This window comes from Fusarium fujikuroi, chromosome FFUJ_chr01 (genome assembly GCF_900079805.1).
Source record: "Fusarium fujikuroi IMI 58289 draft genome, chromosome FFUJ_chr01".
Lineage (NCBI taxonomy): Eukaryota > Fungi > Ascomycota > Sordariomycetes > Hypocreales > Nectriaceae > Fusarium > Fusarium fujikuroi.
In genome coordinates, this window is record NC_036622.1 from 5,803,379 (window position 1) to 5,827,664 (window position 24,286).

General features: G+C 46.9%; 10 protein-coding genes; 5 read left to right on the forward strand and 5 right to left on the reverse strand.

Annotated features, from left to right (window-relative positions):
- Positions 1-94: 94 nt before the first annotated feature.
- On the reverse strand, positions 95-480 carry FFUJ_00280 (uncharacterized protein; the record flags this gene model as incomplete). XM_023573469.1 has 2 exons in its annotated part: positions 95-186; positions 234-480. The coding sequence occupies 2 exons, from the start codon at positions 478-480 to the stop codon at positions 95-97; spliced, it is 339 nt and encodes a 112-aa protein (XP_023425185.1).
- Positions 481-2,376: 1,896 nt separating this feature from the next.
- FFUJ_00279 (uncharacterized protein) lies at positions 2,377-3,363 on the reverse strand (the record flags this gene model as incomplete). XM_023573470.1 has 4 exons in its annotated part: positions 2,377-2,553; positions 2,627-2,806; positions 2,866-3,056; positions 3,111-3,363. The coding sequence occupies 4 exons, from the start codon at positions 3,361-3,363 to the stop codon at positions 2,377-2,379; spliced, it is 801 nt and encodes a 266-aa protein (XP_023425186.1).
- Positions 3,364-4,693: 1,330 nt separating this feature from the next.
- FFUJ_00278 (uncharacterized protein) lies at positions 4,694-6,476 on the forward strand (the record flags this gene model as incomplete). XM_023573471.1 has 10 exons in its annotated part: positions 4,694-4,907; positions 4,966-5,044; positions 5,104-5,230; positions 5,287-5,323; positions 5,391-5,401; positions 5,452-5,562; positions 5,616-5,769; positions 5,831-5,910; positions 5,965-6,367; positions 6,427-6,476. 10 exons carry the CDS (start codon positions 4,694-4,696, stop codon positions 6,474-6,476), a joined length of 1,266 nt encoding a protein of 421 aa, XP_023425545.1.
- Positions 6,477-9,317: 2,841 nt separating this feature from the next.
- FFUJ_00277 (uncharacterized protein) lies at positions 9,318-10,261 on the forward strand (the record flags this gene model as incomplete). XM_023573472.1 has 4 exons in its annotated part: positions 9,318-9,481; positions 9,541-9,627; positions 9,678-9,877; positions 9,927-10,261. The coding sequence occupies 4 exons, from the start codon at positions 9,318-9,320 to the stop codon at positions 10,259-10,261; spliced, it is 786 nt and encodes a 261-aa protein (XP_023425187.1).
- A 448-nt stretch (positions 10,262-10,709) lies between these two features.
- FFUJ_00276 (related to C6 transcription factor) lies at positions 10,710-12,922 on the reverse strand (the record flags this gene model as incomplete). XM_023573474.1 has 4 exons in its annotated part: positions 10,710-11,939; positions 11,988-12,446; positions 12,499-12,526; positions 12,576-12,922. The coding sequence occupies 4 exons, from the start codon at positions 12,920-12,922 to the stop codon at positions 10,710-10,712; spliced, it is 2,064 nt and encodes a 687-aa protein (XP_023425188.1).
- Positions 12,923-13,655: 733 nt separating this feature from the next.
- FFUJ_00275 (uncharacterized protein) lies at positions 13,656-14,212 on the forward strand (the record flags this gene model as incomplete). XM_023573475.1 has 4 exons in its annotated part: positions 13,656-13,799; positions 13,849-13,962; positions 14,013-14,133; positions 14,181-14,212. 4 exons carry the CDS (start codon positions 13,656-13,658, stop codon positions 14,210-14,212), a joined length of 411 nt encoding a protein of 136 aa, XP_023425189.1.
- A 189-nt stretch (positions 14,213-14,401) lies between these two features.
- FFUJ_00274 (related to heterokaryon incompatibility protein (het-6OR allele)) lies at positions 14,402-16,500 on the reverse strand (the record flags this gene model as incomplete). XM_023573476.1 has 2 exons in its annotated part: positions 14,402-16,249; positions 16,303-16,500. 2 exons carry the CDS (start codon positions 16,498-16,500, stop codon positions 14,402-14,404), a joined length of 2,046 nt encoding a protein of 681 aa, XP_023425190.1.
- A 619-nt stretch (positions 16,501-17,119) lies between these two features.
- Positions 17,120-18,462, reverse strand: FFUJ_00273 (uncharacterized protein; the record flags this gene model as incomplete). XM_023573477.1 has 3 exons in its annotated part: positions 17,120-17,155; positions 17,224-17,836; positions 17,882-18,462. The coding sequence occupies 3 exons, from the start codon at positions 18,460-18,462 to the stop codon at positions 17,120-17,122; spliced, it is 1,230 nt and encodes a 409-aa protein (XP_023425191.1).
- A 1,107-nt stretch (positions 18,463-19,569) lies between these two features.
- On the forward strand, positions 19,570-20,604 carry FFUJ_00272 (uncharacterized protein; the record flags this gene model as incomplete). XM_023573478.1 has 3 exons in its annotated part: positions 19,570-19,776; positions 19,830-20,202; positions 20,255-20,604. The coding sequence occupies 3 exons, from the start codon at positions 19,570-19,572 to the stop codon at positions 20,602-20,604; spliced, it is 930 nt and encodes a 309-aa protein (XP_023425192.1).
- Positions 20,605-21,910: 1,306 nt separating this feature from the next.
- FFUJ_00271 (related to ankyrin repeat protein) lies at positions 21,911-23,674 on the forward strand (the record flags this gene model as incomplete). XM_023573479.1 has 6 exons in its annotated part: positions 21,911-22,561; positions 22,609-22,831; positions 22,883-23,311; positions 23,365-23,472; positions 23,520-23,578; positions 23,639-23,674. 6 exons carry the CDS (start codon positions 21,911-21,913, stop codon positions 23,672-23,674), a joined length of 1,506 nt encoding a protein of 501 aa, XP_023425193.1.
- Positions 23,675-24,286: the final 612 nt, after the last annotated feature.

Below are 24,286 nucleotides of genomic sequence, written 5' to 3' on the forward strand. Positions count from 1 at the left end.
GTAGTATTGAGGTCTTTATACTAATTTCTACCTGGTATTCGAATCTTTATACATAGTAAACTGTTTGCTGAGTCGTATCAAGGGTTCCAAGAATTCAGTCCTTCTCATCGGCACCCACCAAAATCCAGGTGCCTTTGTTTCCGTTCTTGTCTTCAGCCTGAACTAGCTGAGTGCCGTCTGCCCCTCCTGCTTTTCATTAGTATCAGAAATATCGAAGCGAAGGGATTACTCACCAGTGATAGTGACTTGAGCACCGTCAGGAAAGAAAACGCCCTGGCCGACCGAGTAGGTGGTCGGTGCTGGTGGGGGTACCTTGTAGGTAACGATCGCCTTTTTGGATTCGCCAGAGTACTTCTTGGAGCTAAACTTGCCGTCGTTAGGCAGCTCTTCGCTCTTGTCGTCGAGAAATAGATTGATCGACTTGACGGTTGGGTCGCAGTTGACCCTAATGTAATTGTTGGTGAATTTGATAGTAGCCATCTTGGCTTAAGTCTAGACAGCAAAGATATAAGATAACAGATGAGGATGGATGGAGAGCTGATGACCAGGGAACTATACTGAAATATTGATGGGGAGGTTTTGATATATATACCTAAATTGCTAGCCAGATTTTCCTGGGGCGGTTGCTGTGAATGGGCGATGAGGTCCTAGGTCACTCTAGCCTTAGCAAAATTCTCTAGTCACATGCCTGATTTCACGAACCATACCACTGTAGGTAGGAAGGTGTGCGTCGAAAGACCCAATGTGGCATAATAAGTATATAGAGCTCTCTCATTTTCATTCAGCCCAATCATACTCGTAGTTGTTTGAGCGAAATCTGTGATCCTTTCCGTCCTATACTCCTACGTGTATAGCTATAAATGAGAATAGTCTCGACAATGGATTAATTAGTTGACGCCCCTCCAGCTTCTTAGCCTGTTCATCCTCTGCAAAGCCTTTGTTGGTTCCCTGTCGAGTGCTTACTATCGCAACGTGGCGCTGAGTCTGTGCAGCACAGTTTGCCAGATCACTGCGATCCGAACCGCATTACTCCATCTACAGGTGACCTGGTTGGCTTAACTTGATGGTCTCAAAGCCGTCACATACTTAGAGTACAAGCGGAGAGCTGTGGCTTGACCGTTCAGCGCTTAGCAGTACCTACAATGCTTCATTTTGGATAGTGTTGGCTTACAGGCCAGAGGTCCATAGAATATGCTGGAATGAAGCACAGCTGAGATCGAGACACCGAGCGGTGTCTCACTTACAATAAGTTCTCCATAGTGATTTAAACCAATCACACATGCATGCTTAATTGTACAAGATCAATGTGCATATGGTCTAGATGGGGTATGCGGCATTCATATTTGTGGCTTTTGGTCCCGTTTAATCTCCGGCGCACAGGATGGCGATTATTCAGGGGTGGCTTAAGACGCTGCATTGAAAGAAAAAAGCGAGAACACGAGACATCAATCTTTTCCTTGTAGAAGCACTTGAGAAAGCCCTTGGGATGCTTGTTGTATCTACCTTGTGTCTATAACAGATCTCGTTTTTCCCCCACATATGGCAAGATGAAAAAAGCCAGTCTCAGTGGATGAGATATCCGAACATGGCAATATCGGCTTGGAGAAGCATCCCACAACACGAAAGGGGCTTTCGAGGGTGTCACTATCAAGGGGAAGAGTGGTTCCCCGTGTGTCAATTATACGCGGCTTTCTACGAAATACGAGGTGCTGCCACACGGTTCAAAGCATGAGGGGTTATGAGTTCAATAGGTTAGTTCGGATGCGGGATATTAACCAAATATTGGCACTAAATAACTTACCCACTTTGTGGCGATTGGTCGTAGTCGAATTAAGCTACCCATTGGCCCAAAAAGAGCAACTCCTTAGAATTGAGGCGTCACAGCGACAGCTGAAGCAATAATGCCTTCCCATCACGATGCTAGCGTAGCGACTTCGCCCTTCGCCAAATGATGATACTCGGGAGGTTCAAAACCCGGGTATAACAGTCTAAGACTTCATTCACAAACTCAACTGAGCGGTTAGTGGCCCACGATCAGAAACTCGCTGACCAGTTAGAGTTATCCATGTTACTTTCCACGCTATAAAAACAGCTTTCTGTATATGTTTACTGAGTCAAAACAAGTCTCATGGCGTATTAAGTTTAACATTGAATATTCAACACTCTTTGATCTCACATGCATACATAAAGTAAATGCGAGGCTATCAACATCCCAAGTAGTATTGATTATGATATGTTGCCATAGAGGTTCCTCCATATCTCAGATTCGTTACGTCCCACAATTCTGAGCTCAAGTATACTTTAAGTTGTTCTGGATGTCACTTGCTTCTATGATCTTCTCTGTAGATTCACGGGCCAGAATCAGTAGTGTTGATACTAAAGCTCGAGGTGACGGCTCTTTTCGTTCTGCAGTTCCAACTCCTCGCCAAAACACTCGTCGTCAAATAGGCACAGGCCCAGACAGCATCCGGAGCCACCGCAGTATTGACCAGGGCAATATCCACCCTTGGCGAGGGCCCTCGCCTCTTCAAGAGTTGTCTTGGCAAGATCTCCCTGGAACGTCTTATTAGCAGAGACATACTTCAAGATTTCAACACGCCGTAGGTGGAGGTAGGGGATGGCTCACCCTGTACGCCAGCAGATTCACGTCTCGAGTCTCAAATGAGACGAAGTTTCCGTAGTCCAGGCTATCATCAATTTCCCTTTCGGATTCGGATAGTTCATCAAGGGTCGAGCTTTGGCAGACTTTGATCTTGTCGATAATCTTCTGCAGTTTTTCTGGTAGGCATGGAACACAGTTGCACAGCTAATGTAGAGGATGGTTTAGTAGATTGCTCGTTGGGATTGGCTAGATGCGTGACGTACCTCTTTCAGCTTGACAGGACACTTCAAGATGGGCGTTTTACACTTGCATGCACCAGCAGCTATGATACAGGGCATAGCCTTGATAATCGTCTTTGCACACTTCAAGCCACACCCACCTGCTGTGGGTGAATCCATATTTCCTTCGGATTCAATGCCAACTCTGATGAACTCATTTGCGAAGCGCGGGCCCACTGGTTTCAATTAGACTCTGAGTTCTGAGATGATACTCGTATATCCAAACTTACAAGCAGCGATCAGTCCTTCCTCGATATCTGCCGGAATCACGCCAGTTCGAGCTTCCGGGAGCAAGGGCACCAGATGACGCTCATCTCGTCCCTTCCAAGCTGGGGCATCAGACTTCCCGTCGTCCAGAACCATTTGGTCCTGCTGGCTACCGGCATTGGCGCTTTCTGCATTTGCATAGACGTTAACGTTGAGAACAGTCGCAAATGCCGACGATGCGAGTACAAGGGAGGCAATGGGAATCTTGTAGAGCATTGTGTAGTGCTTGCTTTTGGTCCGAGTTAAATCGGGAAATAAAGGAAGTAGTTTCAGAGAGGAAGAACAGTAAGTCAAGTGTTCGTAAGGATGTAAACTCAAGTTGAGCGTTACATGAATTCCAATGGAATGATGGCTTTCTCTATATGCATATCTGAGCCCGAAATACTTCGGTCACTCCAAAGTCTAATGGTGGTAACAGCAGGAGATGAGACACATAGTATAGTGCCAGAGTCTCTGGAATATGGCTGGCTGAAGCAATTATCCCTGTGTTAGTAGCTTATCCTTAAACGGATCGTCTGCGCTAGCATTATCAGTCTGGTCATGCGATTATGAAGTCATCGAAATGTGACGGCGAAACATTGCTGTCAATGATGTGATTCGGCCGTGTTACCAATATCATGGCGGTGCTTGTCAACAAAGCATAAAGCCTACTTCCCTGGGATAAACAGAGATTAACTTGAGACTCAAGTTAGTCATTGCATAATGGCCACTTAATTATCCCTGGCGCACGAAATAGCGTCTGCAACTATCGATTCTCTGTTCACAGTTCTCGTAACATGTCTTGGCTCTCTCAAATCAAGATACACTTTCAAAAAATTACAGGACCAGCTTTCAGCTGGCCAAAGGTGGCGAGCTATACCCTGTTCTCAGTCTTATGTGATTATCATTGCCCACTCCCTTCTACCAGCCTTGTCCGATTGGAGACCAGTTGATATGCCAATCTAAGAATGTGATATTGGACGCCTCTCGCATGATTAGTGGCATTGTCTTGCTTTCGGCCTCTGTGGGGTTTTCCTAAATCAGGGAGTTCTCTCCGAGGTGGTTGGTGTGGTATGGTATACCGGACAAATCAGTCCGGTCTAGAGTCTACTTGACGGCATTCTGAACGATTCACAATAATAGGATGGGTTTAAGTCTTGCTTGGAGCTAACGAGGTGTGCTACGATGAACCTTCTCATCCTGCATGTTGATAGAAACAGACGATATGCAGGTTTCCTGCCTGATAACCAGGGTATTAATTGGTCCAAGAAGTTTTTGCAGGCCGTGCATTGCATGAACCCGAAATCAAGTACAAATTTGTCAGCGGCAGGGAGCTTGGCAAATCACTTATTATCAGACACCTATACCTAAAAATTATTCTTTCAGCTACCCAAGTTGCCAATGCAACCAAAATCATGAGTAGAGATGCTTATTGTATGGCGCCGTCTTGATAGACAAAATCCCAGCGCCAATAGCTATAAAAGAACGGCTTCCATATGGGTTGAGAAGCAGGTTCAGACTTACAATTCTCCATCTAAGCTCAATACCACAAGCCCCACCATTGAAAATGAACCCTGTTCCTCCACCAACAACCCTCCATGATGCCAGACGGCAAATTCGTATCAGGCATCTTGAGCAATTGTCCCATGCCAACATCACTTTGACTTCCCCCGAAGATGACGAGGAAACTTCGATATTACCATCTTGCAAGATTTTTCGTGCGGAGCTGAAGAAGTGGTCACAGGACCATATGAAAAGTATCCAAGAAGCTATCTCAAAAAGTAAGAGCACCTGTGATGATTTGTTTCTGCCGTACAGAAAGCTGATCATTCTCGACAGATGTCCTGAGTGGCAAAGAGAATATCGACTGGAATTGCTGCTTCTTGGCTTTTATGGAGAGCATGACTGTCTATCTGAGGTTGGTAGAGCACCTATGAACCATTCTGGCCTCGCTAATGATGAATATCATGGATCTAGAGACTGGGATAAACTTCACGACGCAGTCCAGCTTTATAAAAGTGTAAAGGCCGGAACAAGTCCCAATGGCGATTTACACCAGGTTCATGATCTATACGAGCAATCAGTAGAGGGAATCAAAGAAGTCGTGAGTATATGATTCTACCGGAGATGTGGATATATGCCCTAACCATGATGCAACAGGCGGCGGTCTGGGGCATGGATTTTATGCAAATCTGCGGTAAGTTCACTCGGTCGATGTCCCTCGATTATGATGATCAAGCGCATGCGTACTTACAAACCGAAAGATCTCACTAAGGTAAAGGCTTTTTTTTCCCTCACGTTATCGCAGAACTTATACTGAAAAAGGCGCATCAGGGTCACAGCGATAAGAACCCTAAATGGAACGGGCCTTTTTGTGGTGCTTTCTTCCCCAAAGACCATGAACAGGGCGCTCCTTATGTTGGTATCACATTCAAGGTTAGCTACACATCACTCAGAATCGGAAGAGTCTGTTGATAGAATATGTGTAGGGGACCGATCCGAAAAACATCAAAGACATCAATGTCGACTCCTCATTCGATCCAATTCAAGTAGACGCCAAACATCTTTTCGGAACAGTCGTGTCTGAAGGCGTGTACAATGCACTGTTTGGAACTTTCAACAAAGATAGCGTTTCACCATTCGGTGAGTTATGTTGTCCTCATGTTGTTTCGTGCGTATTGACAATCGTCTCTTTGATTGAAAGAGCTTATTCTTAAGGCGCTTCAAGACTTTGTTCCAAAGCTCAATGTCGAAGATAACACTGAACCTCTTCTCCATGTCACGGTCTGTATTTTCCTCTTCGCAAACCTCACATCATACTAAGATTTCTATCTCCAGGGACATTCTCTCGGGGGATCTTACTCGAGCTTCTGCTTCGCTCAACTCATGATGCAAAATGCCAGTTTGCCTGCTGGGGCCCGACTCGGTGACCTCTACAACTTTGGAAGCCCCCGTGTCGGCCAGAAGGCCTGGTCTCAAGCCTTCTACGAAAACCTTTGCGGCAATTTCCCTGGCGGTGCCTGGAAAATTGTCAATGATAAGGATATCGTTCCCCAAGTGCCTTCGTTGCTTAAGTACAAGCCCAAAACGGGCCCATTCTACCACATTGACAACGGGATACAGATTTTCAAGGAAGCCAAACCTGCGCCAATCGAAACTGAGAGAAATGGCCCCGGAAACGTAGACATAGGGTTTACTCGGTTTGGCTTTGTCAGAAGGCTAGCCACGCAGACGTATCACTGTAAGTCCTATAGTGACTTTAACTATCTAGCCAAGTCATCTACTAAATTAGACTTCTAGATCTTCCCTCATACTATCACGCTATGGAGTATGCTCTTGCCAATCAGTAGCTATACATCGTACTTTTAGTGGAGGAGTGGCAAGGGGGGAATAGGCTACATAATATCTCGAAGTTAACCCTTGAGTTTAATAAGAAATATAATATACTTAACCAGTTTTATCTAATCTAAACCATTATTGCCTTGATAATGTTAAGCCTTATGGGAAGACTGAAAGAGAAGATTCTTAATTGGGATCTCTCAACGTTCACAGATCTTGCAACAAGTGCCACCAGGTAAAAGGAAGTGGTTGCCTGTTTACGGAGTACAGCTCTTTTAACTAGGCGCCATGCAGGGTGGGGTAGTATGATGAAACTCACTGTAAGTGAAGCTGAGCACGGCGGCGCACTTTGTCGGTTGCCTGTCCATTTCATAATAGTAAGACCTGGAACCAAAAGCAAAGGGGTAGACAGCCAAACGGGTGGCCGGACAAAGCGACTGGCCTCGCATTGCTTCATAACATGAGATGTTTTCCGGCGTATAGAAATTATACGTAGCAAGGACACTCTGCCTACGCAGCTCGTAGGGCGCTTCGCCGCGTCGTATTCATAATAGCCGAGTCATGGGCCGGTTTGAACATCGATTTGCGCCAAGAGAAATGAGTGTAGTCTGTACCACGTACACAAATTACCAGGGGTCCTATGATCTAGACTCTCTTACTTCAAGTCACTGCTATCAGGGCGTCCACCTGTCATATCTTGCAGTCACAGCCGGACGCATCTTCGTGAAAGATGCAACTTCAATCACAGGCACCAAACTATGATCTACGTGAAAGGTGTAGCCAGTCGAAGTTTTGATACGTTCCTGCACCTGCAGTCAATAATGATCCCATCATCGACCAGTTCACGATAATAGTAGGCAAGGATAAAAAGTCATGCCATCTCAAGCTTCACATCCTATTTCACTCCAGGGCTTGCCGGGAACAAACCCTGCTGTATCACCCTGCATATGCGTGAGAGATATCAATTTGTCGAATAGGTAAGACATGCAGGAAACTATCTACAGTCACGTTCCTTCGTATCGCGAAATGAAAACAGAGATCTTGTTGAAGTGGCGGGGAGACGGCAAGTGGGAGACCCGGCAGCTGAACACAGGATAATCTATCAAGACCAGATCTTTGGCCGCGTAATGCTGTCCGATAACAACTGTCGCCGAGCACGCGCAAACGTATAGTGACAAGAATGTGGCTAGCTGAGAATCCAAGAACACGCTTGATAATGCGAGAAAGTTATACGAAGCTGCCGTGTTTCTCCACCTCTTTTGCATTAGACAGGTCAGTGCGCCGGCGGCAACAGCAGAGCATTAACTATCCGCCATCACATCACAAGCTAGTGTGCCCTTTCTGGGCTAATAAGCAATCTGCTTTCCGACGAACCGATCTTGGCCAAAAGTATATGATATTAGTGAGGTGCGGGCAGCTCATTCCAACTGTCTCCCCTACCTCGGGGGGTAATTCAACACCGAACTTGAGATCAATTATACCAATAAAGAAATCTATTAAACTACTTGTATTTCGGTATAGATAAGAAGATATGAACTATACTAATAGATAAGAAAATGTCAATGATTCTAATTATATATATAATAATAAAGAAAAGACTTTATATTATATTATTATTTGCATCTAATGGGATCTGATCTAGGTACTCAAGCTTGGTGTTTTGCTTCCCCCCTTAGCCTACGTATGCTTTTTTCAGTTGTGGTGATTATAAGAAATACAGTTTCACTATTTTAAAAGGTCATAACATGATGGTCCGATACCTTTCGGCACGGGTTCACGGATGGAAATGTGATATCTGTGATAAAAATGACCATCTGCATGTGACGCTAGCTGTGAATAGAAGCTCTGCGGAGGGAAGCCAAAGCTACCGTGTCTTGACCCATTCCCCACTCAGCTGCTATTAGCTCAGATAGATCTCTCAGTACATACTCTGTAGGTGGCTAGCTAACTACATATAACGTGGTGGTATTTGAGATGATGGGGCTGGGGGGTGCCCAAGCATACATGGGAACTGATTGACTTATCGAATGTAATGTGAATACACCCATCTCGCTCGGTGTGGAACGATCAAAGAGTTTGCGGGAAGTTGCGACCGTTAACCTTGAGGACTAGCCAGAAACAGCTTTCTCCATATATCACGTTCCTACTGACCGATTGATCCTTTGGATTGTTGTGATCTGTGCCAGAATGGCACCCCTGATCGGACACAAGGGCTCCAGCGCTGATTATACCGCTGAATGATGCGATACCTTCTTATTTGCAGGATATTTCTAATAGCCTGTTCGTAGTGAGCATGTTTTAAGGTTCCTGGGGATAGGCGAGCGTCATAGGCGTGCACTCCTGATCCGAAAGGCACTGAACTTGACCCATTTTCCAAGACATGTGCAAGAGAGTCAGAAAGCGCCTACTTGCCTCTTCTCTTCGCCAAGAGTTATTGCGGTATGCCACAGCATTAACAGGGTCCTCGCGGGCTGGTCTCTACACAACTGTTCAATGTAGGCCTCGTGCCGTCCCTTTGTAGTCAATTCGTCCTTGATCGCTTCTCAGCTGGCCACATTATCAGTTTTCTAGCCGAATAGGGGTAGCAAGTTCTTATCAAGGTTTCTCAGTCAGTTCATTCTTCGATAGTCACTTCTTAGCTTATCACATTTTCAGCTCTCTCTGTCAGTGCCCTCTTCAATAGTCGCTTTTCATGTCCCAGTTGAGCAAAAGATTCTTTTGATAACCCAAGTAACACACTTTTGACAACACATCCACATATATAAACGAGCAGACCGCCAGTACCTGTCGTAACCCTGTGTTCTTACAACCATCTGTTCCAAACATATTATTCTTTTCTCCAAGAAATCAACATGAAAATCACCAATTCGTTTTCGTCACTGTGCCTTATGTGCCTCATTATAGGCTTGACGTTTATAAAGTCTACTGCTGCTGGCTGCTGTCCTTGTAATATCTACTTGACTTGCGGAGACCAAAGTGGTTGCACGGTATATGAGTGCTGCAGTACTGCTGCGTGGTAAGCCATCTCCTTCACAGCTTGTGTGCTGAACAAATTACTGATTTTTATCTGATTAGCAACATTTTCTGTTGCAACTGCGATGGACCCTGTAAAGGCGGGAAGTCGACTGAGCTGTCTGATGCGAAGACTGAGAATCTCTGCCTGTAGGTTTAGATCTTCAATGGGTGATGTAAACTAACATAAGTCGTTGCAGGAGCAAATTTAGCGCTGTTGATGTGAATCAAGATGGCCTGATCAGCTTCCTAGAGTGGGCACAAAGTCGCGATGCCTTCGCTAGCCTAGGCCTGGACGTCTTAGCTGAAAGATGGAGCCAATACGACTGGGAAGGCAAGGGATACTTGACCAAAGATGAGGCTATGAACCGACGAATCGCTTCATCAAGGCCCGACTCTGGTAAGTTTCCACGAATGCCGCCCGTACATCAATGCTAAAGGGTCCTCAGATATCAAAGACATCACCATGGTCCAGCAGCCGTTTGGCTATCAGCCAGGACTTCAACGAAACCTCAAACCCAAAGACCCTACAAAAGGCGCATGGACACTTCAATGGTTCACGGACGTCGGTTGTTCCAAGGGCAAGCACCGGACCGAGGGCACAAAGCCAAAAGGGTGCTCAAATATCGCTGGTGCAAAAGGCATTAAATATACAGGCACTAAAGAGTTTTCTCTATATGTATACGGTAAACAAAATTGCAACGGAATTCCCAGAATTATTCCCAGCAACCCCGATTGCTACCCGCTTACTGTAAAGGGACTGAGCTATAAGGTTATGGGCTAACCTATCTTATAGAGGGATACGGTATAGTTGCAAGGTATGAAGAGGTTTATTAACTTAAGAACTCCGCCTCTTATAGTGGCTCACTTGTGGCTCAGTCTCGGCTAGGCTCAAAGCAGAGACTGTTCAGAATAGCAACCAAGGAAAGAAAGAGCTCTGGTCGATATTCGCTTCCTGTATCAGGATGTATCTGAGATTTGACTCTATTTTATTGGACTTAAGTTAATGAATACTACATAAAAGAAAAGAACAATTCTTCTACTAGATGTTTCAGTCGAAATGTGAAATCTTCTGACCAGTGTGGGAGGCTAGGTAATAACTTGTTACATATATTAGGATACTAAAGTCTGCTTGCCCATCTCTCTTAAGGTGAAATACCTCAATACCTCGTTTTCACGTCACATCCGTCATCAGCGCCTCCGTTCAATATTTCTCATTCCCTCATATACCGCTACCAATTCCCATTCTCACCCATCCCAGACATTCCCCAGTTCATCGAGCTCCAGTTAAGTTGATTCATATTCACCGTCAACGGCGAACTACTCGCCATATATGGTGCCGAAGTAACGGGGTCAAACCCAGGTTGTCCACCCATGTTGAAGAACATGCCTGGGTCACCAAACCCAAACGGCATCTGAAGCTGAACACCGTCCATTTCCATCCCAGCATTCTCCTGAGCTTGAGGTTCGGTTGGCTCATTTCCTTGCAACGACATATCCGCGATCTTTCGGTTAATAACGTCTACCAGCTCTGGTGTCTCGATCTCCCTTTCTGCTTGTTCATGGGCCTTTTTAACCGTGTCCCAGGCGCCCAGAACAATATTCGCAAATGGCTTGAAGATGGGATGCCATCTGTCGACAGATGCTCCCTGAGACCGAGCTTCATAATTGTCCTTCATGACTTTCCATCCCCTTTCCGCAATGCTGCTGAACGGCTGGGTTTTCAAGTGCTGGATGATTCTTATGTAGGCTGGAAGAGGGAAGTAAAGCTGTAGAAACCATCGAAAGCCTTTCGTTAGAGGTGAACTTGATAGTTTTTCGTCGCATTCTAGCCAATCAATGGCGTAGGAGACTGCTGATTCGTGGTTTTCTTGGTTGTATGTAGCTGATGATTCGAGATAGACGAGGAAGTCGTTCATTAGGCAGCATGTTGCGATACTAGCCCTCGCGGTCCACAGCGTCATGTAGTGAAGACGGTTGTCAACATCACAGAACTTGAGGTACTTCTCCTCGACCATTCTTTCTAAAGTAACATCTCCACCTTCGGGAAGCTTCTTGGCCAAAGGCTTCATAAGAGGGTTCGTAAACGCGATGTAAAACGGACTATTCCGAGTATAATCACCCAGTTCACTTCTCACAACAGCAAAAATAGCTTCGGTAGCTTGTTCTTGGACCTTTGGCGCATTTTTTGTTTCTTCCCGAAGTTCAGAGTCGCTGACGTTCATAGGTAAAGCGCAATCCCAACCTGGGGCTAGACTCGTAGGTTTATGATCTCCCAAAGCGCTAACTCGGGAGTCGAAGAGAACAAGCGACCACCAGAGTCGTCGACGCATTTCTGCTTCGAGAACGCTGCTTCTGGCGTTAATGTTTTCGCTTTGGAGACCCATTCGTTGAGCGATGCGCATTGCGACGGCGAGCATGGATGAAATGGACTTTGGGTGGCTGGCTGAGCGAATGGAGACCTGGATCATTTAGCGGGTTTGTAAGACTGCGTGGGGCAAATAGCTCACGAGATAGAGGAATAATGCAGTCAAACACTCTCGACTACCCGTACGGAGGAAGTTGCTGTTTAACAACGCCTGCTGACAACCGAATTGAAACCTCGTAGAGAGCTCTTCCTTGGTCTGTTTTAACATGGCCTGGCACTCCTCGGGGGTGAGACTGAGTATAGCCATACAGTAGATACCAAACATGAGAGCTTCAAGAGTTGGAGGGACCTCTTTGAGATTCGACGCAGCTTCGACAATGCGACCTTGGAGGGTAGGTGTATGCGTGACTTTTAGGAGAGGGTTGACATTGTCGAGGTATACCTGCCAGAGCCTAAAGAGTTGAGCAGGTTCTGGATGAAGAGTATAGAGCTCGACGGCTGTTTGACGGGAGCCGAAAAGCATGTGTTCATCATTGTTGTAGGATTGATCTTGGGCGTGGCTGATGGCTGTCTCGAAGAAGCTGTCGTTAGGGTCTCGATACTAAACCGGGGTCAGTAATGTTTATGATGCGGAATTGTTGTGATCTTATTACCCCTTGGCGCATTGCATGCCAAATGTTCCTATACTCGTCAGCTCAAACTCACGACGTTGTTGAGGACTTCAACTCACTTGACCTCAGCTACACCCTCAGCCCTACCCTGCGACGCCTCCTCATCCCTGTCGGAGTGATAATCATTCGGCGAGCTCTTCTCGGACCCATGATCATCATGAAGCGGGTCAAATTTGACATTATTCTGCTTCATCAACGCCTCATACCTCCTCAGCCTATCCAACAACTCACGCTCTGGAAAACGCCGCCTTCGTTGCCGGGGCTGAGTAGCTGGGACGCACTGAACGCCATGTTTGACACAGTTTGAGCAGGGAAACGTGCGGTCGCATTTGACCTTGCGTTGTTGGCAGAGAACGCAGGCGAGGACCCGATGGGGCTTGGGTTTTGAAGAGTCTGGGGTGGACATGGTGACTTCGGGAGTTTGGAAACCCGAGGGATACGTTTTTTCGTATAAAAGTCGGATTCCCTATGGGAGAAGGAGGTGGACTTAATATGCAGGTGACGAGCTCGGCGTCGAGACTTTTCGTATCAGAGGAATGTGTCGGGCTTTTCTATGTTCCGAGACATCCCCACTTTTGTGCTTACTTGCTGACCCGTGAGGTTATCTCGGTCTTTACTATTGTCCGACTACCAATTTTCATATCACGCCTGCTCATCATGGCAGTCAATTGGGCAATCCAGGAATAATACTAATCGCCCAGGGCATAATATTGAGCCGTATTACTTCTCATGAGATGCTCAGTCCCGATGGTGTTGGCTCCGGGACAAAAGACTTACTTACCCGGTAGTCATTTCTATGGATAAAGGTGTGGAATCTTCATTGGATAAATAGTCTCAATAGGAGATATTTACACTATCTGCGAGTATATTGCCAATCTTTGAGAAGCATGGAGGAATAGCATGGGTTTGATGTATGTATAACGTAAGACATACATACGTATATCAGCGTCATACCATCTCTGACGTCAAGACTATGCTGCACGCTGAGTGACCCCATGTATATAGAAAATAGTTTCATGCCAGCCACATCTCAAACAACACCTTGATAGTTAAAATTCCCTCTGTTGTCGGTAGTTTCTTCAGTCGCGCTTTATCTCTGATTCGTCAATCAATTAGGCGTATCTTACTTATCAGCCACCATGCCCAGCTATACCGGAAAATGCGTTTGTGGCAACGTCAAATACAGCGTGTCATTGGACTCGCCCGATGACGCACGAACTTCACTTTGTCATTGTGGAAGTTGCAAGAGGGCATTTGGAACTAATTTCGGCCTTACCACAAAAGTATATCAACTTCTCTTAACTCAAGTAACCTATAGCTGATCACATCCAGGTCGCACTTGATGGTTTCAGCTACGACCAAGGCAGGCCCAAGACATTCAAGCAGGAGAACGGAGTAGTCCGAGATTTTTGTGACAATTGTGGTGCTTTCATCTGTGAATATGGTGTAAGCGCACTCTTGGACTTTTCTGAATGCATGGACTGATTTGATGATAGGAACAAGCCGCGGACAAGTTCCGATACATCATGTGGGGTACTTTTGATGAACGAGAAAGGTTCCCTCCCAAAGGAGAGTTCTTCTGCAAGTATAGAGAGACTTGGATGCCAGAAGTACCCGGTAAGTCGATTCATCCTGTGTCGAATGGGATACTGACATTCATGTAGATGTCTTTCACAAGAATGAGATCAAGGACTAGGCAAAGTAGCCAGAATGAGCTGCCGATATTCTGATCATGGCTATCAAGATTCACCAAATTTCATAAGAGGTTATTATCAGGATCATCCCTTCCGTTTGGTGTCACCGTCTCCTTGACCGCTGTATACCGCTGGAAAATTGTCGAGCAACAAATGCGATGCTTGCTATGTTCTATGTTCCTAACAAAGTTTCAAACTATCTTAATATTCTCCCAAGTAACTTCATCAGTAACAGCCTCTCCCTGCATAGCGCCGTGTACGTATGCCTCTCCAATGAGACAATAATCATTTCTACCTCCAGATCTTCTCAAAACCAGCGGAGCAGGGGACCCGGAGATAATCCAAACCTCATCCCCGGCTTGAGTCGATTCATGTCCCATGCCCAAATAACCCGTGTCGGTGAGGATGGCTCTGCGGTTAATCCATGTCGACGCCATGATATTGCCAGGTGGCATCGCATGCTTTGACAGTGGTTCCATGAGTTTCTGGAGCTCCTCCTCATCACAGCCGTCACTATCTTGAGGTATAGTGTCCAAGCTGGCACAAAGGGATCTGACGAGCTTTGTGCTGGGAAATATACTGTCTGGGAATTTGGCAGCTATGTCGTCCAGGTAAGCCATATCACTAATTGATTGGAGAACCAGAGCATGGCCGGCAGAGGCTGACTCTGCTTCCTTGAATACATACTGTAGCGCACGTACAAAATTATGCGCAATGGCCCTCTGGAAATCCCCCAGTCGAATGAGCTTCGAGGGCCTATTTGTGAAGTCAGTATCCCAAATCATAGTTCTCCAAAGAACCTCGTCTGCCTGTTGGTTTGTATATGTATAAGTCTTATCCATAGTAAGAAGAATTTCGCCAAGCATACTGAGACGGCCTTGAAGGCATTCAAGAAAAGTCTCACCAATCTTTTGGACTGTGCCGAGACGAAAGCCAAAGACGTTAAGGACCTTTCCAGTGATGGTGAATGGATACTTATTGGGAGAGTGGGGAATGTGTTTCGAGGAATTGAGAGTTCCAAGAGATCTAAAGTTTGGCCCATGGACACTGTTGTATAGAACCGGTGGATAGTCAGGGACCCAAGATGGAAGGCCTGGTGTTTCTCGGACGCTGGGGTCTTTGACTAGGCTGAGGTAGACAAGAGAATCAGTCGTCTCGATGATGTTGCAGGCGATGATTCGCAGCAAGTCTTTGATTTCGATATCGTAATCTGGCTCGAACACCAACGGCAGAGACACGCCCTCTTGAGCTGCCATATGCTTCAAGATACCATTCCACCCGTAGATGGTGTCCCTAGGATCTGTCGCCTTCATTCCAAAGGTTGAAAATAGCACGCGCAGGGGAACCATCGCTGCGGGATTTGCATGATGCTTTGCGAGGCCAGCCTCCAGATCAAGCATAGCAAGGACACCAGTCCACGCACTTTTCTTGCCTTTGCACCACTCACGAAGTAACTGGATCCTCTCGGCATGGAAGATATTGATACCACCACGAAGGTGAATACCAGGCCTGTCCTTAGGAACCAGGTCCACTACAGATTGGAAAAGCCCGCTGTAGTGCAGAAACGTCGCCGTGTAGCCCACGTAGTCAAAGCACGTGAATCTGCCATTACATAGAATGACCACGTCGCTGGTGAGGGAAACTTCCTGGATGATCCAGATACGGGTGAACCAATTACTCATGTAAAGCGCGACCAAGCCAATGGCTTCTTCTTGATCAATAGGATTCATGCCATAGCGCTCCGGCATGACTGACAAGTCAGAGCTGAAATCCCAGCTCTGCGTGCGCATCATACGAAGCGTCTCAGGAACAGACGCAGCACCGAGTCTCTCGACTACTCTAAGTCCGGTCTCCAGCTCGGGGAAGGTACTCCCAAGCCAGACAATAACGCGGTTTGCCTTTCCGTAGATCTGGTTCATGACGGATACTTGTGGAGATCGCTCGTTTGAGTTGGACTGGTTGATGCAGAGCGCGTCTATCCAGATGGGAGCCTCTGAGCACGAGACCTGCAATTCAACAAGAGCATCATAAAGGTTCTCCTGGACCTCGAATAATAGCCCATTCAGAAGTATCGTTGTGTTGGTGACCTTACGGGAAGTGGGGGGCTGTTTCGCGGTGAGCCCCAAGTGTAAGACAGCGCATTGTAGGCTAGGTCTGAGGCACCGAAGAGGAGGTGTTTCGTGAGGGTGACACTAGGGACTTGAGATTCTGTGTCTGGATGAATGCCCGACGAGATAGTCGCCAGGCGAAAGGACTCAGTATCAAGCTCATCCGAATAGTATTGCGCCATAATTACGAGTTGTGATGTAGAACGCAGATCAGAGGGCACAGAAGAGGGGTAAAAAGAGCCCTCGATTCCTAGGATCAGAAGAGGAGGTGCTAGTAGCCTTATAGGGCGACCCAGGGTCTTTTTGATAAGCCCTGCCTAGCCTGCGTTCTAATCACCAGTGAAATACAATGAAATCGGGGAATAGTCGGTCAAATGTAGAGCCTTTTCAGCCAATCGCTCCCTATGAGAAGGTACTAGTAGCCTGGCTGGGCTTAGTGGTAGGTAAGCAGTCCAATCATAGTAAGCATAGCTTTGATAGATACCTGATGGGAGATGGTAAAAGTGGGTAGACGGTTTCTCTATGTAACATTGAGACGTTTCGCAATTTTTGCTTTAGCCTAATCAGGCTTACATGAGTAGAATTTATTCTTCTGAGGTTGCAACGCCACGCGGTTAGTGAGAATTTGTTAACACGTGTAGAAACATCGGTGGTCTTATCAGAAGATTGGATATGTGACATTCTTGCCCGAACTATAGTCTTGATAATAATGAACTAGCGAGTAAGATAGCAGACACTTTCAGCATAAACATAAAAACAAACTAATAACAAGTTCAAATAGACACAGAGCCCCTCGATGGCCTAAACATCCTTCATAATAAACTTCTTGTAGGCATTCTGCAGTCGACGCCAGTTAGCATAGTCTCAAGGACTGCAGCAGAAGAACAAAAAATGTGCCAACATACCTCGAACTTTGAATCTGATTTGTCTTGATATGCAATACCGGTGTACTCAGTGTCAGGTAGATTAAGCTCCCACTTCTTGACAACCTCATCATCAACCCGAAACACCACCTCTCGCATCGCATCACCCCAACTGAACGTCATCCCGGCCATCTTCCCGGCCCACGGCCCCTTCACATCCCATTTGACTAGCCGCGCTCTGCTCAGGGCACTAGCGAAACTAACGCTGTTCCAGTCAAAGTTCCACGACACCCAGCGCATCGCGTCCTCCGCAGCTTTGGGTCTCTTGTCAATCTGTGCGAAGCCGATTTCCTCCTTTGGTTCTTTTCGGGGGAGCATTGCGGCGGAGAAGACTGGGAGGGCTTGGAATGTTGCTTCTTCTGCGGTGGGTTCAGTGTCATCTTGGACGTGGACGCGGAGAACTTTGTCTTGTTCGGACCAGGCCATGCAGAGGGGCAGTGAGGGAGTTGGCTGTTTTCTGTTGGCTGGTTGGGCTATAATGGCAACAGCCCTTTTGTAAACGCCAGTCCATTCCATGATCTCTCGCATCATCTTCATATCTATACGTGAGCCACGACTTCCATACTTGGGACTCTTTCGTTTGGGACCATAGTTACTGATTCCGTCAGTAGGGTATAATTATTGTAGCAAGGGTACTTACTGGATGGCCACTGCTACCGGAGTTCCATTATATCCAGTCCAGACGACGGAGCCACTTACGCCAGCCTCAGTATACGTCAGATACTCAAGCTGATGCTGTTTCAGTATAGGATTAACGAAGCGTCCTGTACTGCGTGTAGGCGGCTCGCCAGGCTTGGCAGTGGTCAAGTAGCTGGAGATGTTACAAATACCTTCTAGTCGCTCCTCCTCAGCAAGTCTTAGAGCGAATCCAAATGCTGTCTTGGGAGGGGGAGGATTGTTGGTCTTGGGGATCATAATGATACCGAAATCATCAATGGCAGATTCTTCGTTGGGCTTGGTCGAAAAGATCTTGCTGACCCGTGTATCTTTCTCAAGAATCTCTACCCCTTTGTGTTGCTCCCCTAGATCAGACCACCAGGCTCGAAGGTTTTGGGTTCTTTTGCCGTTTTCATCCATAAGGTTATGACCTGCTGTGAAGATAATAGCTTGGTCCTGGCCAGGGATGTTGACAAAGAAGCCATTGCCACCTTTCTCTGCAACGAAGTAGCGTGTTAGAGATTGAGCGAGCATTGGAATTCTTGGGATACTTGCCGGCTCCATCTTTGGTAAATCTTAGCTTCGCAACTGCTTGGCCGATAACAGAGTCGCTGATAGAATTGAGACCATAACGAATAGGGTCTTTCTCTCGCTCTCTGCCAACATCTCCGCCTCGACGATCTCGGTGCCAGAGGTTCTGGGGAACCAGCGATGATACCATCTTGTTCTGGCTTGACTGGAGAGAAGCAACAGGCAAATCGAGGATCTATCAATCCTGTAATCTGGATGCGGTGCCAGATTCTTGACCAGTGACCAATGGCTACTACTTCAATACCGAGCACTTCAGCAACTCTATCATTGGCAACGCCCCGCTCGAGGTTACGTTGATCACAAGTGGACTCAGCTTCACGATGTCGCTGATCATCTACCAGATCCGGAAGTTTATTGGAAGCAGTACGACATCTCCTGTCAGATCAGCAACCTTCTCCATTAGGTATGCACCTAGTGAGCTCAGCTCTGACAAGCTGCCGATCACTTCCCGCATTTAGTCTCTCACAGAAGCACTACAACCTCTCAGGCGAGGGCCGTGCCGTACCGGCTATAACCCAACTAATAAGCCGAAATGGAGGCCACCTCACCCATTCGCCAATTATACGGGACTTTGGTTTGCTCAGCCAGCCCTTTTGCATGCCAATTCCTCTCTTCAGGACAGCTGCATGCTCAGAACAGTATCAGCCGACAACATCAGACTTTGTGCAACGTCGCATAAGTAAACGCAACACCACCGTTATCAAGACGGTATTCGACGACAATACGCGTACTGTATGTTCCAAGTTCAATATATGCAGGGAGTACACGAATGCGGAGAGCTGAAAGGTAGGATGATGTCAGCTTGCAGCATGGAGGTCAAAGCACAGATTATGTCTGAGGCCAGGACACCATCCTAGCTATGCAATTGGATGGACTATTTGATCTTCAAAATCTTTGCACAGTAGCCTGCAATTAAAGCGGCGTGGTTCTGAGACAACGAGCCATGACGATGGTCTTTTTCGACGCCATAAATTGGAAGGCAATGCCGCGACATCATACTACAGCATAGCAATTGAGTTCTCCGTCCCCCTCTATCACATCATTCATATTACCAAACCTCTTGAGCCTCGACAATTCATCATGAGCGGCGAAATAAGAACCATAGCCCGTGCCCTTCGAGCTGCGGGCCACAACACCCTTCCCAACGGTGACCTCACTTTCCTCCAGGTTCAAGGCCGTCGTCTGATCGAGAGGGTCTATGATGGCGACGAGCTCAAGGACCAGCGAATGGTAGCTAGCGGACTGAGGGAGGGCTCAACAGCAGACTACGCCGTGGCCAAAGACAGGGTGAGTACATCAGATTACATGCGAGCCGCACTACTCTAATATGTGATGAATAGACCTTCGCTGTGTACATCAGTGATGATGGCCTTATCAAGGTCAGTGAGTTTGATGAGGACTCTGAAGAGTGGGATGAGGCCCATCTCGAAGGCCTCGGTGATGTTTCTGTCCATGATGAAAGCCACATCACTGTCGCAGGACTTCCAAGCATGAACCTGGTTCTGTATCAGGCACATGATGGTACTATCAAGACCGTCAAGCACGATAAGGACTCCGATATATGGACTGAGGAGTTCGACATCCCTGGATCCGCGGCAACTGGAACTCCGATTGCTGGGTTTACAACCGACGAGGCTCTCATTGTGAGCTTCTTCGGGGACGACGGCGAGATCCATGTCCACAGTCGGGACTTTGAGAACGGTGAATGGACTGGTAAGCATATCTTAACCTCCCCTTGAGAGTCAGTCAATCTAACATTAAGCAGAGGAGACTATTCCTGACTCCTCTTTCGACGATACCGTCAATAGCATCATCGTCGCCAAAGACAAGGATAGCGGTAACTTTGAGGCCTACGTCTTGGCCAACGACACAGTCTACAACATCACCAAGACCGGCTCTCGCGACACCGTCGGCTCTTTCGACCAGAATGGAGACTTTGAGCCCTCCACTAAAGCTGAGTCTGGTGGATGTTACAGTAACAACTGGGGCAACTATTGCGGCTCGTACACCTGCTATCGCGGCTGTAGCTGCGGGTGTGGCCAGGGCTACATGTGCGGCTGCTACAGTTGCGGCTGCGGATGCCCTCGTCCCCGTCGTTGCCCGCCTTGTTGGTGATGCTGATTGGATAGGCTACTACGGATGCTTCGCATTTAGATGCGCCCTTCATTTTTCTCGGTAGTTTGACTTGAACTTACATTCACTCATAAATCCCATGGATCAATTCGTTAGCTAGACCCCCTAGTGGGTGCTCAGATAACAATATACTCAATTTAACTCCAAGAAATGAACCTCAATTTCTGTGTACAATGTGTCTCCAAAGACGCAAGGCGTCAGCTTAACTGCTGGGATCCCAAATCTCTGCTTCACAGCCACAGAGTCTGTTGTTGAGAACCTGTGAGATTAGGATACACATCCAGCTCAATGGCCTAAAGATGGAGCAACCACAATCTTAATTAAACAAGGTTGACATCACTTTTCCTCAGTGTGCCATCAAGATACCATTATGATAAGTACTAAATCCCACCGACCTACAATTCTCAGTAGATATCAGATGTGTTGTTTGCAGCTGAGACTTGTGGCTGAGAGCTTAAATCAGCAGAGAAAATTTAGCTTAGTAGAAACCATATCAGAAGAACAGACTTCAGGCAGCTTGGATACTATCGGTAGAGACTTTTGGCGAATCTATAACATGTCGCTCTCATCTACAAAGGTCTCTCCTCGAGCAAGGACACCATCTGGGATAGTCTAAGCAACTGCCGAAAACACAAACTTCATGATAAGCCAAGCCATGACAACGGCGCCACTGAAGCGGCAAAGCACTGTCTGACAGATACTGTGGTCCTCGTATGACTGCATTGCATAAACGTTGAGGTTGTGTCGCAGTGCATAATGCATTCAATATTGCAACCCAACAAAAGACGCGTCACCTCAGCCATCAACTTACAGAACCTTGACGCAAATCTTCAATGGAATTGGACGGCCACCTCTAGATTTGGATATCTCAACTTCTGCAGCCCGTTGGGGTATCATTCTGTGATAGTGGCGTAAATCTCGAAGCTGAAATGCAAACTGAATATTGATCATGAGACTATTTGACGAGCCAACCTTTTCAGTCTCGGCTATGTGCTTTTGCAGGGTCTTTTGTTGGTGGCGTTATTATACGAAGCTGAATTGTAAATTGACTTGTCACTCTTGTTCAGCTGCGAGTCGGTCATGCCGCTGCCGAAAGGGTCTAAGGAAAGCACGTAACCTATCAAGAGCTCTAGATTGGCATGTGATGAGGAACCGTGTGTTCTAGGCGGTTAATGTCCTCTTGAAATCTCATCACATATATCTCAATTCCGACATCTCGTTATTGAAGCACCACTCTACAAACCACCCTCTTGCTGTTACTGAGCCTCTACCTCTTTGTGATTCCAACATGACTGACATTTTTGTCGACGCCCGGAAGGGCTCGCTGACCTCCACCAAGCTAGACACCTATCTAGCCAGACCCGTGGATATCAACGCCCAAGACCCCAAGACTGGCTTCACGGCTCTCGGAATGGCAGCTAAGTATGGACGCCTCTCAGTCGTCACCCTCCTTCTCGATAAGAATGCCTCTCCCAGAGCCATGAGCAAGCCAGGCATGACTCCACTGTACATCGCTGCCAACGGCAACGGTGATAGAGTCAACATCGTGAGAAAGCTTCTTGAAAAGGGTGCTCAGGTCGATGAGACCAGCCCAGAAGTCGATAATGATACGCCGCTCATGGTGGCCATTACTCACGCTAGAGACCCTGTTGTTGTGAACATGCTCATCGATGCTGGGGCTTCACTCCAGGTGACCAACACTAAGGGCGAGACGGCAAAGGTGCTCGCTGAGCAGTCAGGTAATCCTGCTATTCAGCGTGCTGTATCTCCGCCTGGGCAGCAGATGGCAGGTCTTCCTGAACTCATCAATGCCTTGGTGAACTTTGTCTTGTTCATCTTGGCGTATGTGAACAGTGGAGTCATCAACGGTGTCGTCAAGGGTGTGGTATCGAACCTGTACCATATTGGACAAGCTCCGCCAGACCAGACTTTGGCTCAGGTATGTCATACGAACTAGTCAGCGAGGCTCTTTCTAACTGATGACAGGACTTGAATAATCCTACTACCGTAGATGATTTCCAGAGAGGAGTCGAGAAGTATGTCGAGGATAGTGACTTCGGACAATTCTTCGCTCCCGGCAATGATTACCTACAAAAGGTTGCAGAAAAAGCAGTCGAGTTGAAGGACGATAAAAGCAATCACCTCAACGACCCAGAGCAGGTGAAAGGACTAGTCAAGCTTGCCTTGTACCAGCCAATCTTCTACTGCGGTGAGCTTCATCCCCTCGTGAATCAAGGAAGCGCTAACTAAACCTCCACAGACGACAGTGGCTCAATGCAAGCCAACATACTCGACGCCAACGGCAACGTCGTCAGCACAAGAATGGAGGCCATGAGAAGTCTAGTGCAGCGCATGGCCCGTATCGCAACACGTCTTGTACCCGATAACTCAGGTGCTCATCTGCGCTTCATCAACAGCGATGATCAGGGCAATGACCTCACTGCTGATCAGATTGATGCTCGTATACAGTTCCAACCAGGCGGCGGTACCAACATCGGCACAAACCTGAAGAAAAAGGTTTTGGAGCCGCTGGTATTTAAAAAGCTTGACCAGGATGGCAGGTTAGACAGACCGTTCCTTGTTCTCACTATCACGGATGGCGAGCCTAGCCCCGAGCCTATTGATACGTTCAAGAAGACGATTGAAGAGTGTGGACGACGGTTGGAACAAAAGGATTACCCCCAGGAATGTAAGTTGAGGCCCTCGATCCGTACGAAAGAATATGTTAATGAGGGTGATTAGCAACCATGTTTCTCATCAGCCAAGTTGGCAATGACCCACATGCTGATCAGTTCCTCGACTCACTCTCTGGTGACACTGCAATTGACCGTGTTCTATTCCGTAGTTCTGGTATGTTTTTTAATTGCTAAGAAAGGTTCATTAGTTAACATAATCAGAGCGCCTGCACGAGAAATATGCGGAGCTTCGTGATAATGAGGCAGACCTTGAAGAATGGGTAAGACTCTTCTCTTCACCAACAGGTTTTCGACGCATTGACTAACCAACGACATTATAGCTTTTCAATATTTTGATGCAGCCTATTACTGGATGAGATTTATGCACATTCTACAATGTTGGCCTTCTGGGATCGGTGGTCCCGATATGGGAGTTCTTCCCATGCCGATAGTCACTGTCACAGTTTCTTTCAGAACTCAGATCAATAATGATTCAATAGCTGTAGCCTTGTATCTGAGAGATTACATACCAATAAAAAAATGTCTTGCCTTATCATAGACCCTGTACAAAGTAGCTTAGAAGGGGGGCTTGGCATACTCTGTTCTCCGACGACATCTGCCTCATGATCCTCGCCAATATCACCGCTACTATGCAGCCAATAAGCTTACCCCTAGCAAAAGCTTTTCTCCATTCTCGCTTTAAATTTAAGCTTACCGCTCGTACTACGTCAGTTGAGTGTAAAGACTTTTCAAAGTGCCACGTGCAGCACAAAATGCTACCAACGACGCAAATCGCCCGAAGGTTTGCCTCACTGACATTCGCAAGATTTCTCGCACAATGGCCACTGAGGTTCTTCAAGTGCACGTCTGGATATTTCATGTTTTAGCGTAGTGATAGGTGAATACTTCCACCCAAGAAAGTATCATGCAGATTATCAAATGTCCTTGCTGTAATGCAATAATAATACAGTGTCACTCTCGCTCCCTGA